General features: G+C 44.2%; 1 protein-coding gene across 1 annotated transcript; it reads right to left on the reverse strand.

The window, feature by feature from the left end:
- Positions 1-4,845: 4,845 nt before the first annotated feature.
- GPA33 (glycoprotein A33) lies at positions 4,846-14,405 on the reverse strand. Its single transcript, XM_042037964.1, has 7 exons — positions 14,279-14,405; positions 10,615-10,766; positions 9,517-9,727; positions 8,817-8,975; positions 6,496-6,609; positions 5,917-6,040; positions 4,846-5,491 (listed from the first exon to the last, which is right to left on the reverse strand). Exons 1-7 carry the CDS (start codon positions 14,325-14,327, stop codon positions 5,401-5,403), a joined length of 900 nt encoding a protein of 299 aa, XP_041893898.1. The 5' UTR covers positions 14,328-14,405; the 3' UTR covers positions 4,846-5,400.
- Positions 14,406-15,198: the final 793 nt, after the last annotated feature.

Below are 15,198 nucleotides of genomic sequence, written 5' to 3' on the forward strand. Positions count from 1 at the left end.
AGGGCTGTGGTGCTGCTTTTTTGCTGTTTTCCTCCCTCTTTGGACGCCAGACTTCACTATCTCGTGGTGACTGAAGCTAAATTTGCCCCCTAGCCTTCACATCTCTGACCAGTTATTTCTTATCCATAAGGATGAGATCCAGCAGGGAGCACCTCTGCTCCTTGGCTCCTCGGTCACTTCTGTCAAGTGTCAGGCTCCTCACAGGTGTGAAGAAGGCCTTGAGAGCTTCATCCTGGCAGGACTGCCTGTAGCAGACATCCCCTGCAATGTCACCCACACTGGCCTGCCCTCTGTGTCCAACCCGAGAGCTCCCAACTGGCTCATTGTGTGTTCCCAGGTGGAGCTCTGCATTCCAGCTGCTCTCTCACATGGAGAGCAGCTTTCCCTCCTTACCTCCCAGGTGTGAGAAAAGAAGCTGGACAGTGAGTGATGTGTGGGAAGGGAAGCCACGTTATCTCTTGACTCCTGATGCCTGTGCTGGTTCTGGGATCTGCATTATAACTGTGATGTTATCAGAGGGTGTTTGCTGTGTCTAAGGTAAGATAAATCTTTGTTGCATCCTTGGCAATGTGTTACTCATCCAAATCCTAAAAGATAGAAACAAGGCAGTGATTTGGTGGGGATTTTTTGTGTGGAGGGTCTGTCAGGTGTCAGGCATTGGACTGTGCTGTTGGGGTGCCTGTCAGGCTGGAGGAAGCAGTGCTGTGATCCTGGATCAAACAGCAACAGCTGATGCTCATTCCCTGGGGTGTGTCCTGTGCCAGCTGCCTTGAGTGAGGTCCATGCTGAGTCATTCCCAACTAGGAAACTTGCTGCCATTTCAGTGATTCTGGGTCTTGAGCAGTCACAGTCAAGTAGTGGTGTGCTGAAGGTCAGATTCTTCTGAATAAGTGCTTGTTTTGGGTGAATGAAAAACTCTATTCTAGGAAACCCTGTCTCGAATTTCTTGTAAAATAGTTGTATTTTTCTTTTCCTGATACCTGTAAAAAAACCTGCATATTTATCACAGAGGAATTGTGCTTTTGGACTTGTTAGTTGAATTAAAAAGTGCTAACCCTTTCTGCTAGCAAGGATCTTGAACTTTGCCCAAAAGTGAAGTGACTCAAGTATGTGTGTGAAACTGGGTTTATTTTCTGGTTGATAGAAGTAGCTGCAGCTGACTGCAGAGGCTTTAACAACATATTCCATTTGGCAGAGTAAATGTACTGTAGTGGAGCAGGAGAAAAACAAGTTTGTTATCTAGTTTCTGCCCTCCTGATGACTTCTGCAGGATTATCATCCCTCACTGTCACCCTAGAACAGCCAGCCAATAAATTTTATTGCAATGATTTAGTAAAATGAAGAAATTGGCAAACACTTCTATTAATCTAACCCTGTATTATCTCTGTTCCCTCACTTTTCCGTGGTTCTGTCTTAGAGACTCCCATAAACTTTTCTAACTGCCATTTTCAAATAATTCCCTTCAATCCCTAGTGAACAGGTGAAATGCAGCAGAAGTTACAAATTCCCTTACGTTGAGCTGTAATAAATTTAGTAGTAGCTCCAGCACATCCGGAATTAATCTTGGAGGTTTGATCGTTGTACTGTGAACTTCATCAGCCAGAACACTGCCTCAGTGTCTTTCCTGGAACAGATGATGCAAATAAACAGAAAAAGAGTGCAGTTGCTCTAGCAACAAGGATGGTGAGATAATTAACTCTTGTCTTTCTGACAAGCTGTGAATTGTGCACTGTACTGAGTCTTGAAGTGGGCTGTGGGAGCACCAGCTTTTGTGTGTAATATTGGAAATCCTTCCCAATATCCTGAGAAGAGTGGAAAAGACGGTGAGAGCAGATCTGGGGGGTTGTGTGGGAGATGGGAAAGGGTGGAATCCTTGAGGGCAACTGTGTAGGGTAGAGTTCATTAAGGTTGGCTGTTCATTAAGGACGGTGTCTCCCAAACAACAAGAGCTGTCCAGGAATGCAGGGAGATTGATTGGGAAGACTCTCTTGCCTTTACAGGGATCTTGTGGCTGTATTCTAGTCCTAGTGCAGTGTAAGGGAGGTTGAAGCAGGTTTGGGCTCCAAAGAATCCATAAACACTGGCTGGGACTGTAGGGATGTTGTTTGGAAAACTAAAGCTCATCTGGAGTTGATGCTTACAAGAGATCAGGGTCAAAATGAAGAGCTTTTATGACTTTGTTAGCAGTAAAAGAGTGAACAAAAGATCAGGGTCCCGGTGCTGAATGGGGTGAGTGACTTAGTAATGTGACTGGGGTAGTGCAGGGAAGGCTGGGGTGCTCAGTACCTTCTCTGTTTCAGTCGTTTCCAAGAGGGGCTCTTAAATCTGTACTCAGGAAGGGTTCAGGGAGGAGAACAGCAGCAGGAGTTCCAGACCCGTGCCAAGTCCCTAGAGCCAGATGGGCTGCATCCCAGGATGCTGAGGAAGCTGACTGACACCTTTTCAAGGCTGTTCTCTCACCTTTGGAAGGTCACAGAGAGCACAGGAAATCCACAGCGATGGGAGGCAAATACTGCACCCATCTGTCAAAAGGGTGATCTAGGAAATTCTGGGCTTCTCAGTTCCACTGCACTCCTTGGAAAAGTCATGGAGCAAGCCCTCTTGAAATGTGTTTTTGGGTACATGAAGGAGAAGTGGGGGACTGGAAAGAGTCAGCATGGATTTGCCAGTGCTAAATCACGCCTGACCAGCCTGTTTGCTTTCTGTGATAGGTTTGTGAATAGAGAAAGTTGAACCATAACTAAACAGAAGTTTACTGTTTGCTATGTAAAGGGGATAAAGTAGGAATTTACTTTTCTGCCTGGTCATACATTTTGTCCCTCCTTCCTCCCTTTTGAGGGAAGTGGTTATTGAAGTTGGGTATACATAAACTCCTTGGAATTAGTTAAGTATCACTAGCTTAACTTATCTTCCCTCCAAATACATTATTGCTGGTTTTAGTTTTGCATAAGGTTGTGCCTATACCACAGGAGTTATTCCTGCTTCGAAAGACACACAAGACAGGCAAGTAATGAATTCAGTCGCAGGAAAACCCTGGAATAAGGTATGAGTTGGAATGTGTGTATTTGTGTGTTTCTGGCTGATGGCGTTGAACAAATTCGTTGAGGAAAAACACATAAAGCATTCTGATAAATGCACTACTTCCAAGGTATTTTTAAAAAGGTAACAAGTGATAAGCAGCACTGAATTATCCCAGCCATATCTCCATGTATCACTTAGTTTATTTCTCAGTGTAGAACTAAGCTTAGCATTGCAAAACTTCAAGTAGTTCTGTTTTAAAGGTCGTTGAGTTGAACTCTCTTGCTTTTCCTCTGCTAGTTCTTATGGAATCTGCTCACAGAGAATTGGAGGTTTGGGGGTCATTATATAAACTCTTCTCTATTTTGTGGCTGGTTTCTTCAGACAACTTAGTGTAGGTTTGCTAATCTGCATTTTCCTTCGTGCCTAAAATGACCACTGTGCAAGTGTTACCTGAAGACTTCAGCTGACAAACAGCAATTAAGCCTCATGTATCCTAAAAGTGAAGAGCGTGGGACATGTAGCACAGTATTACAATGGTTTAGTGGCCACAGACAGTTTCTGGCTATATTCTGGCGTTATTCTGGTGATAATTTTCAAGTCCTTTTGCTGGACTTTCCAGTTAAGATCTTTGAGAATCCACAGAGTTATCCATCCCTCAGCAGAAGCCCTGTTCAGCCACAGGGTTTTAGTGGAGGAAACGGGTTGTGCTGACTAATGTCTGTAACATTTATAAAAGAAGTAGCTTTTGTTTCACAGTAGAAGTGTGTTACAGTGGTAATTAGATAATTCACACTATACTTGCTTGTTACAATGAGAATAGAATGCATACCAGCTCTGCTTCTGAGCTATGCACTTCATTTTTATCTGCCTTCAGCTTCTCTGTGCAATGTTCTTTTTTAGCCATCCATTTTTGCAGTGTTTTGTCACACATCATGAGAAAAGGTCCTCAGGATGTCTTGCCTTTCAGGCTGTCCATTGCCAGAGAGATTTAGATTTGTGTGTTCTTTGTAAAGAACTCCTGTTGTTGGTCTTTGCAGTTGTTATTGCACTACAAACGAGTAATTGTATTTTAAGTATTATGTAAAACAAAGGCAGCCAGAAAGCAAGCCAGAATTACAGTTCTGGTAGGGTGATTTTCATAGTTTGAAATCTAGAAAATGCTGGTCATGTGTAGGAGGATTGCTGGTTCTCCTTTGAAGTTAAATTTTAGATTTTTATTACAGTAACTATTTGGGGCTAAAGGGTATGTGGGAGGCATTGCTGTAAGTTTCTGAAACTCCCAAAGTTGAAGATGCAATAAGGAGTTTTGAAAGGATAAATATTTTACTGCAAAGAAGGCAACCAACCCTAAACCAGCTGTTACTTAGCTTTAATGCCCATCCTTGGGGATGGACAGTCCATTCTCTTCCAAAGATACCAGTGGCAGGAGTTCTCTCCACATTTGCACACATCTTGCACATAGAGCGCTTCTGATTAAATTGCTACGGTTTTGAATAAAAATGGATTTTTCCTTCTTCCTTCCCCTTCCCCCTGCCTTTTTTTTTTTAAAGAGGTACTTGTCATGTACATGCTCTCACACTGTCATTTTTTCAGAAGCAGCAGGAGCAAGGGACTCTTTCTGACATGCCCATGCAACAATCAGGAGGAAAGAATAATGTAATGAAAATTAAGAACTCTGGGAGCTAGAACTCAGAATTCAGGAGTCTGACAATAAATAGGTACTAGACTGTTTCTAGTTCTAATCAGCTCCCCATCTAAGTTCTTACCTTTTCTGTGACTTCAGTATGCACTGTTGCCCCAAACAGGAGACTCACTGGTCATCTATTAATATTTTCCATATGTTTATTTCTGTGTGCATGTATAATATATACAAAGAACCCATTTAATAAAATGCCTTTAAAAATCGTCTTGCTTCAACTTCCATGAAAAAAGTTTCTGTGTTGGACCGCGGTGAAAGCTGTGACATTTGCATGACACAGTGAACAAAATCACCCTTCCTTGATCAGTCGCAGTTGGTGACCTTGAAACCTTTTGTGGATCTGGGGATACATCAGCAACTCTATTCCTCTGTTCTCCAAATAGACCTGACTGGTTTCTTTTTTCAGAAAGTGGGAAGTCTGGAAGACTGGTTATTTTTGGATGACTGGGTGCAGCAGTGCTCCACGTGCATTTTTCCGCTATGAGAGTGTGCGGTAGTGCTCACTGTACACCAAGCACTTCTTTCCAAGGAAGCAAGAATGCTTTCTCACAGAACTTGAAGGCAGAGCCTTTGGCTTTCATTTTATAATTCAACTTCTTGCAGTAAGAAAGGGGTTGATTTCTTTTCTACAGTGATGTCTGTACCTCAGCAGATCCTGGAGATGGCAGTGGCTTCTTTATTCACACGTTCTCCACGTCCTCCTCTGTGCTCTCATGCCTCTCATGCCTCGTTGGCGTCTGCCTGGAGGGTTCACTTCTGTCTTCTTGCACCCTGAAACATTGTTCAGGAGTGGAGATGTTAATCAAAACCAGCCAGAAACCTCACTGAAGAGATTTTGTGTTAGAATAGTTTTGCACTGCTCTAAGCTGATCTGGAGCTGTACCAAACTGAAGTCCACAAATTCAGTCTTGCTGGTGATGCAAGATGTATATGAGCTGCTTGGTTTTTTCATAGCATGTGTGATCCAAGGTTTGAATACTTTGGTTCTACCCAGAGACACAAAGGTGTCTGGGGCTCCTGGGCATGTCCCATGAGGAGAGATGGGAGTTACTGGGGTAGGCACTGAAAGGAGAAAGCAGTGCATGCTTTCCCAAATTTCTGTTTTCTCCCCTGCTTTCCACTCCATCTGTTGATGCTGGAGGGAAAAGGAGAGCCCTTCACCTGTTCCACTCACTCCTACAGGGAGAGGTACTCACGTCATCTCGTAGTCAGTGTCTTTGCTTGACCGGCAGCAGCAGCAGTAGGCAATGATCCCAATCACCACAATGGCAGCAACAACTCCCCCAATGATGCCAGCATATAGAGCTATGTTCATGGATGCTGCATGGAAGGGAGGAATTAGCAGGGAAGATGATGTCAAATAGGATCAGCACAATCACTGGACTTCAAATCCCCACACCAGATCCAGACTGAGTAGAAGCCACATTTATTTGACTACAGCACCTGGAAATAATTCTGTACTAGGTAGTACAGGAGCAGTTAATTAGCTACTTAACAGGGAGGAGCCCCGGCATCTGAACAACTGCTCTTCTTTATAAAGTTTAGTTTCAGGCATTGCAAACTCAGTGCTGTCTGACTCTGTAGAGCTTTTCTGTCATTTTTGAACTAACCCGATGAGTTGGTGAGTGTTCTACTAGCATGTAAACCAGTGGAGAGGGTCTCTCTTAAAGGTGTGCAGAAAGCAGATACCAACATTCCCCTCCATTAAAGCTTTGACTCTGAGCTAAGATACTCTGTCTGGTACTCCTCTTCCCCCAGGCAGCCCCATCTCTTACGTGGCACAACGCTGACTGTCATGTTGCAAAATTCTGTTCCCACAATGTTTGTTGAAGTGCAGATGTAAAAGCCAGAGGTGTCTGCTGAGATGTTCGTCAAAGTTATTTGCTGCCCTGTTGTGAAACACAAATCAGGCCCAAAAAAAAGAATTAAAGCAGGGAAGGAAGCAGCAACAGCAGCCCTCCAGTTCCAGCCCAGGGTGGTTGGAGTGATGAGAGGTTATTAAAGCTGATGGATTGCTCTGTCTTGCTTGGGAGCTGCCATGCTCATCTCTAGGTTTTAGTGTGATTTGTGGGAGGATAAACAGAAGTGTGCTGTTTTGATTACAGGGAACATGTGGTATTTGAACATTCCTTTTAGAAAGAAAATTGTAGGTGGAGGGCAAAGAAGTGTCTGTGCTTGAGAAAGTTGGTTTTTTTTTTTTTTGGCATTGGATTTTGAGAAATGTCAGATGCCCAAACCAGCCCCTGGCTCTGAGAACTGATGAATTTACTTGTTAAACAAGAGAAAGCTCTTCAATCCTGCAGCTCTTATGATTTCAGATATGAATTATTTAGCAGTGGGGGGGGAAGTTTTCTAGTCTCGGAGAGGCCACAGAGGCTGTGTAAATAAATGATGGAAAAGAACTGCAGAGACATGATTACAGTGATGCTGCTGCTTTCTGTCCAACCTCACACAGCTCCGAACCACAGGCTGAAGCTTAGCTCTGTCTGCTCAGGCAGTCAGTTTGTTTGGTATATCTCCAGCTGATGTTGGTTATGTGTAGTCCATGCTTTTTGCTTGTGAGAAAGGTCCAGATCCCTGCTCTGAAAGCAAAAGCCTGAAAACTTTCAGTGACTTTCCTATTTTCCCTGTGATCTCACTTTTTTATGTTTAGTATTTGCTGGCACCTAGTGCCAGATACTAGAAGAGCATGCAAACTGAGAAGTGACAGACCATGGGCTTGATTTTTTTTTTTTTAAATTTTCATTTTCTTTTAGTCTCTGTATACTCCTTGTACTTGCTTGTCTCCCTCCTTTGTTTTTGGTGTGTGTGTGTGTGATGTTTGTAGCTCTCAAAGTCTCAGTCTAGAAGTGGAATGTGAATCCTCCTATCAAATCAAAAGTAATTGAGTGGGTCAAATAGGGAAAAATGTGGGTCAGGTACTGTCAGCACTGGAGTGTCTCCTGAGGGGGTTCTGCACACTTTGCAGCAGTAGGACTTGCTCAGCACAGAAGGAAATTGCCCGTAGTGATAGGAGGGCATCCAGCCAGCCTGGGGCACCAGGGGACAGTCGTCACATTGCTTTCATCACAGCACCCATGGCCAAGTAGAAATGAGGTGGGAATGGGCCAGCAGAGACTCCTGTCCCCGGGAAGGACAGGGTGACAGCAGAAGCTGCTGCTGTGACACGTCCCGATGTGCTCAGGGCTGTGTGTGATGCGCTGGCACCACTTAGTGGCCAATGAAATGAGTGAAGTTCCTGCCCGCGGTGATGCTTCGTCCTTTGCATATTTTATGCAAGAATCGACTCGTGAGTGTGGAATATCCTGTAGAGTCTCACCATCTTTGGTTTACTTCCCTTAAACCAGGAAGGGTAGGTACCGCCACTCAGTCTTCCTGAAGCTGGACAGGCCAGGAAAAAACAAAGTTGTTTAATGGAATAAATCTGAGTCCTCTGTCACTGCTACACTTAAAACAGTATTAAACCCTGATTTCTGTATAAACAGTTCTGTCAAGGTCCTGTTGTGGGAATTCAGGTCCTTTTTCCTTCCAGATTCTGACTTAAAATGAAAGCAAATAAAATATTAGGGCCTGTGTGTCAGTCCTAAAGAAGCCTTCTTTATGCTTGAAGCAGGAATGGTGTAACTTTCTCATACCCTCTTCCTCTAGGTGAGGAGTCATCTCTGGCAGGAAAGTAGCTTCCAGAGCCAACTTTTGTTTCCTTCACTTTAGAAAGAGATCTGCACGTTGTCAAGCAAGCTGGGATGTAAAGACACTTAGGAAACTCGATGTTGTTTCTCATGTTATGCCCCCTTTACTCCCAGCAATTGAGAAATAACTACTTTTGGCCGCTTCCAGAGCGATCCAGCTTTGTCACCAGGGGAGAGCTGAAGTTAAAATCTTCCTGACCATTCTTACTTCAGCTAAGAGTCCTTTTCCCCCTGCTAAGTTAGTTACTCCTGAGCATGTCTTGTATCAAAAGGACAACTTTTCAGAAACCTGTTCAGAGAACATCCTAGAAAAAACCTTAATAGTGTTTTTGTACTTGCATTTTAAAATCTTTCCAGCCCTCATATGCAGAGACCTCAATGACTTGATGTCTTTGAATTTCCCGTACCTTCTGCATTTGGCAGCACACGGGGCTCATTTTGTACATTGAAGCCTTTCCAGGTGTATTTGGGCTCTGGGGAGCCCTCATGAGAAACGCAGGTTAGGTTGATTGTCTGTCCATATTGTGGTGTCCCCAGAATCTTGCATTCAGGTTTGGATGGTGCAACTGAAGGAAGAAAAAAGGAAGTAATTGTATTAATCAGGATCAGTTTCTGTTTCAGCCCATCTGCATGTGTGGTTTTTATTCTTGCAAACAGAAGCTGGTCTTGCACCTGCCATTTTCTTCTTAAAGGAACTTAAAGCGAATTTGTATCTAATTTATTTCTCCCTTTTTGGCACTGGAAAGCCTAGAAGAAATAGCAAGATACTTTTTGGGATATGTCTAATAGTGCTAGATAACCCATCCTTTGATAACTAGGATATGACAGGCCACAGGGGGGATGAGGAAAGCCCTGTAATGATGCCTGGATTATTAGGAAAGTGAGCTGTACAGCCCTAAAGGCTGTTTTCTACAGCCAGCTGTCTGAGGGAGTTGCGCGCTCTACGCCTCCCAGCATCCTTCCATAGGAGTAGGAAAAGACCAAAGGTGGAATTGGGGATGACAACTTTTTTTTCCTATTAGAAAATCGGTTGCTTAAACCAATGTGGACATTAGAGGGAGGGCAGTTGTGTCTAACAGGGGCGTGGCTTTGCCTCTGTCCCCTCACCGAGGACGAAGAGATCCAGGAACGCGGCCTGGCGGGGCGGGTCGTTCCGGAGGCGAACGCTGCAGGCGTAGGTCCCGTTGTCCTCCATGGTCACGGCGCTGATGGTGATGCTGATGTCCCCGCTGTCGACATTGCCACTGAACTGGATGCGGTGCTCGTAGCCCTCCCCGTACTGCACGAGCCCATCAAAATACCTCGTCACGGCATCCTCCTGGCAGAGAGGGAGGGAACAGGATCAGTCTCGGTTTCTTGTGTGAGTCTACAGTGTAACTCGATGAATCAGCCCACTCTTAAAGAGCAGCTTGGAAAAGAGGACCTTAAACTGCACCAGGTTGAGAAAAAGCCAAGAAAAACATAGAAATTCAAAAGGATCTCTGTTTCTATTTGGAATCCCCTTCTCACACCTTATCTAAAATCAGAGACAACTGATTTCTTTTGCTGGGGCTTATTCACCTTTCCTCTCCATGAGGAGAGGACAACATGAGACTTGGCTGAGACCCATGTCAGTCAAATTGCCCTATGATTACACAAACTCTCCCAGCCAGGACCTCCAGAGAAGAAACCCTTGGCAGTTCCTGCAAGGAGACCTCCAGAGGCTGCTTCCCCTCTCACTAATTCCCAAGAAGTCAAGGAGAGCTTTAGCAGTTTCTAAACCTTCAAATACTCCAAGTGGACGTAGGAGACCTCAAGAATCTCTCCATGTGCTGTTACCATCAACTTAGAACTTTTTATATAGTATCAAAGATATGTGTATTAGACATATGCATTTTTATATGTGCAAATATTTTTAGAAATTATCTGAGTGTTTCATGTATTTTAATAGATGTAAACCCCACAGTACAGTGGGGTATCCTCAGTAAACAGCTGTAAGACCAAGAGAGAGGAAGAAGCAGGATGGGTGCTTCCCTAGTGTTGTGCAATAGGATTGGGATAAATTGCATCTAGAATCAGCATTTCCATTTGCACAGTTCTGGGATTTAAAAAAGTCTGGAAGAAATCTCTTTCTTCCAACATCCATTCCCACCCACAGTCCAGCTTCCATCTCCTACGCCCCTCTTGGATGCCCTCTCATCTGTTTCTTTATGCAGCTCAATTTACCTTGCTATTGATTTTCTTCCAGACAACCAGGTCTCCTCTGTCAATGACTGTGTTTGTTTTAAAATTACAGCGCAGGGTAACGTTGCTTCCTCTTGCCACCTGGATTTGCTTGTCAGGTGCTTCCACAATGAGGGCATGAGCAGACACCAGAACTACGAAGAGAATAAATGCTGCACTCAGCCAAAATAACAACATCTGGGTCCCATGATAGTCTCTTTGGCTCCCTTACATGCCACAGTAACCCCCCATTCCCTGTCATCCAGGACATTCCCCTCTGAGCAAGAGGTGCTGTGTGCTGGGGCTGATTGGCTCTGGGAAGCGTCTGCACAGGATGGCTTAGAGCTAAACTCTACTCTCTCTTCTTTGCTTCTCTCTTTTTCACCTGCACATATATTGCCATGGAGTTTAGAAAGATGCTTTCTTTTTTCCTGAGCACTCCTTCAGCATGACTGACACCCTTTGACAGCTCAGAATGTACAGAGGGAGACAGATAAACAGATACTACAAGTGCATCAGCAGTCTTAAGGATTCAGGCTAAACTAACAAACTGGTATTGTCAAATTTCAAGGATCAGGAAAACTGTCAAATAACTTGCCTCAATCCAAATCCACAGAAAAGTGACGTTTTGTGCTAGGGAATCAAAACCTGTTCATGTTTTTCATCCCCGAAAACAGAAAAACCTAGAAAAGCAAAGAGTGATTGAAAGAAACAAGGGAAGAATAGCTATTAGTTCAAAAAAAAAAAAAGAGTAAGGTAGTAGTAGTCACCTTTCTCCAAGAACTCCAGCTCCTGCCTCTGGAGCACAGGAATAGCTGAGAGTTGAATAAAACAGAAATCCCTTTGTGTCCTGGGGAAGCACGCAGGGCGCAGGGCAGGTGTTTCTTTTACACTGAATTCCCTCTGACTTGCTCTTAATTCATCATGTCTGAGAACTGCCTGGTGGGCAGGTCTTTGTTATTCTCAGAATTGAACTGGACATTTATGTCTGTCCTGCCATAGGTGACCTTCATGCCTGTAGGAATCCGTGGTTAAAAATACCTGCTTTCTCCTAACAGTTTGTGTGGGTTCTGTGCTTGGGTTTGTTTGTTTGAGGTTTTGGTTTTGTTTCTTTTTTTTTTTAACGGCACCAAACTGAATCATTTGGGAAAACTGTAAATGGCAAGAAAGGAAGTGCTGCTCAGAGGTGCTCCCATGGCAAAGAGGAACGTGGTGCAGTAAGGAGGAAAGAGGAGGAGGGCTTCCCCCATGAGGGGCATGCTGCATGTGGTGGTGAAGGTTTGCTTCTGAAAGCTGAGTCACTGTTCCCTGGAGAGGATTCATCTGAAAAGTTGCCACCTGGCATACTTTGGGTCCTCATTCTGCCATATCTTTGTCCAGGTTAGATCTATAAGGAAGTGCAGCTTATAAGGGAGAGAGCAAAGGGTTTCTAGACTCCACCTTGAGTTGCAAAGTGGTTGTGAATACCCACTTTTTTAGACAGGAAAAGCCCACAGCCACATGCCCTAGGTCAGAAAGTGAATGCCATTGTCAAGTTGAGCACTGCCAGATCCTTGGCTCTCTGTGAACAAGGGTCCCTTAGAAAATAACAGTGCTGGGACCCAAAAGGTTGTGTTGTCACTGCACTGAGAACCTAGGGTGGCAATTCAGGTAATTACACAGGGTGCCGTGGGAGCTGGCACAGGGATCTGCTTTTAGCCTGAGTTCCCATCTTTCTGCGTGCCCTGCCTCACAACCGACTTGTTCTGTGGGCTCCCACAGTTCATTAGCGAGGTGTGTTTTCACCTCTTCCTCTGTGACATGGCAGGGGTGGCTTCTGTTCACTCGGGGATTATTTCATTTACAACTGCTGACAGTTATGAGAAGGAAACCAGGGCAAAGTATTTCTAACATGCTTTTATTGCAGCCACTCCCAGATCTTTCCCTGCTCTGGAGCACCCAGGGCAAGGCCCATGTTTGCATAGCCCCGGGGCTCTTTCTGACTGCTGCTTTCATATGCTCTCCAAATGAGAGACACCTGTGAAAGCTTTCTCCTTGCTTGTTGTGACTGGATCGAGATGCTTTCCTGCATTTAGGTGAAAAGCACCGCTGTCTGTATTAGGAGATGGAGCAAAACCCATTTCCTGATCTTTTTGTCACTCAGAAACTGCTTCCGCTGGGCTGGGGTTCACTGACAGGTCATTAACGCAGCCCTGAGGCAGAGAAGAGACTGCCCAACCCTAAGACTTCTTTTCTGTCTTCCAACTGAATGAGTCAAATCCTACAATAAATGAGATCTTTCTTTTCTTCCAGACTTGGTGCGGAGTTGGGGAGCAGCTGAACCCAACACTGCATGCGGGAGGCACAGCCTGTAACGCACTTATTCATCTGTTGCTGTCACCCTCATGTCCCACTGCTTCTGGTGCTCTTCCGTTTGTCACCCACATCTCTTTCTGCATCCCAGAAAGAGCTTCCCTCTCTCGGGGAAGCAGTGCAGTTTCATTCTGGCATGTCAGTGACTCAGGCTGATTTCTTCCTTCCCACTTCTCACCACGTTTCACTACATAGTCAGCATGGCTAAAAATTGTGGTTTATTCTGCAAAGGTTGGAGGTTTTTTTCTGAAGGAAAACAGAATCTGTTCAAAATATGGCTGAAGGGAGGAGAAGCCAATTCTGAAAGTACTCCAGAAAAGGAGGGAGGACAAATAGCCTACATACTACTAGAGAGACAGTGTCACCTAGATTTAAGCCCTAGAATTACTTTTTTGTGTGTCATCACTTTGTATGTTTATAACATTTTAAGAAATTGAGAAAGGTTTTATCTCCCTCTGCTTAACTTAGAGATTTGTACTTGTACAAAGGAAGAAGAAAATCAAAGTGATGTTTCTACTTTCACATTCCTTACTGAGTGTTAACAGACTGAAGGGCAATTAATACAATTAGAGGAATATTTTGTTTGCTGAAATAAATAGCGATTCTGATCAAGCAAAAAAAAAGAACTTCATTTTACATACTTATTTATCTTTGAAAAGTTCCCCATACTTAATTTGCATAGCATGAAAGGTGAGAATAATGAGAAAGGGAAGTGAATACCAATGGCATGGCACAAATCACATAATGATCATCAAACCATGACCCAAATCACATTTGTTCCATATGGATCCCATCCACTTTTTCTGATGACTTTAAACTTTGTGAATTTCCTTTTTGTGGGTCTTATTGTTGAAGTGAGGTTTTCAGGATTTTTAGTTTTAAAACCCCAAGCAATTCCCATGTACAAAGCTTGGTCTGAAGCCTAGAATAAGGCATAGGAACATTGATATGACAAGATGAGACAGGATAAAAAGCAGTGGAACTGAGACTTCCAGAGGAGGAAGTTCCTTCTTCAGAGATAAATACTGTATTCACAGAAACCAATAAAACTGTTTATGAAAAATATTTTCCAGCTTCATGAAGAACAGCATTTTTCCCCCACTCCTAACATATCTTGCAGCTTTAGGAGATGCCTGTGTGTCTGGACATTCAGCACAGAGATGGTACACACACTTGTCTGGCCATAAACACAAAGGAACCTTCACTAAACAAAAAAGAGACACACAAAGTGCACTGGAGTCCTTGTACTTTGTAGTGCTGTTGTGCTGTTTCCTTCCACCCAACACCTGAGGACATAACCAAATTAAGTACTCACTTGCACTGAAAACAAACAGCCCAAGTCCTTTCCTTGCCGTCCCCCTCATGTCTCCTCTGTTTCACCTCAAGGTGCTCTTCCTTGTAACCTCCAGGAGGCTGGGTAGGTAATTGACTTTCGCTGAAGGGCTGCTTTGCAGTGGCATCACAGGTTCACTTCCTCAGTCTCTTTTAAAGTGCTTCTGCCCCAGCCTGCCACTCCCCTCCCAGCCAGAATGACAAGCCACATCACCAGTGGGCTTTGACATCACTTGCTGCTCTCAGTAAACTTGTGGACTCCTTCCCCAGATGTGAACTTTCCCCCACAATTAAACAGCCTTTCCCCATTTCTCCCAACGTGCAGGTGCATAAAGCAAGGGAAGGGTGTGGTGGGACTGGGAGTGGCGTGTGCAGTGCAGCTGAAGTCATGCAAGTGATGACAGGCAACCAGGGGAGGATAAACCTCATTTTTTCTCAAATATTTATTAAGGAACAGGTTTAAAAAGGTATTAAAGCATTTCACAATGCAGGCAGCAGCCCACATGCAGGCTTTAAGGAACTGAGGGGCCTAACTCCATTTACTTTAAATAAGAATATGTAGTTTATGGGAATTTGATGACTAATGGGTTATCTAAATATAAGTGAGATGCATGTCAGCCAGATTCTTACTCTCTTATGCCCACTGTTCCACTGCCCAGTGTGGCTTGCACAACAGCCACAGGTACCAAAGGCACTTCTCCCTCTCTGCTGCAAAAGGCTGTGGGATAACCCAGCCCACGGCTTGCAGCACTCTGGCGACGTGTCTGTCGAGGCATGGGCACTGCAAGGCCAACACTGCTCACACATTCTGGATGTGGAAGGCATAAATAACTGCTGCTATAATTGACTGAAGAGTAAAAGGGGGACTGATGGCAGCTGAGGCAAACATCTGACATTACATTT

Source organism: Corvus kubaryi, unplaced genomic scaffold (assembly GCF_017639235.1).
Source record: "Corvus kubaryi isolate FWS band 111438036 unplaced genomic scaffold, C.kubaryi_AGA036_p1.0 37391, whole genome shotgun sequence".
NCBI classification, from domain to species: domain Eukaryota; kingdom Metazoa; phylum Chordata; class Aves; order Passeriformes; family Corvidae; genus Corvus; species Corvus kubaryi.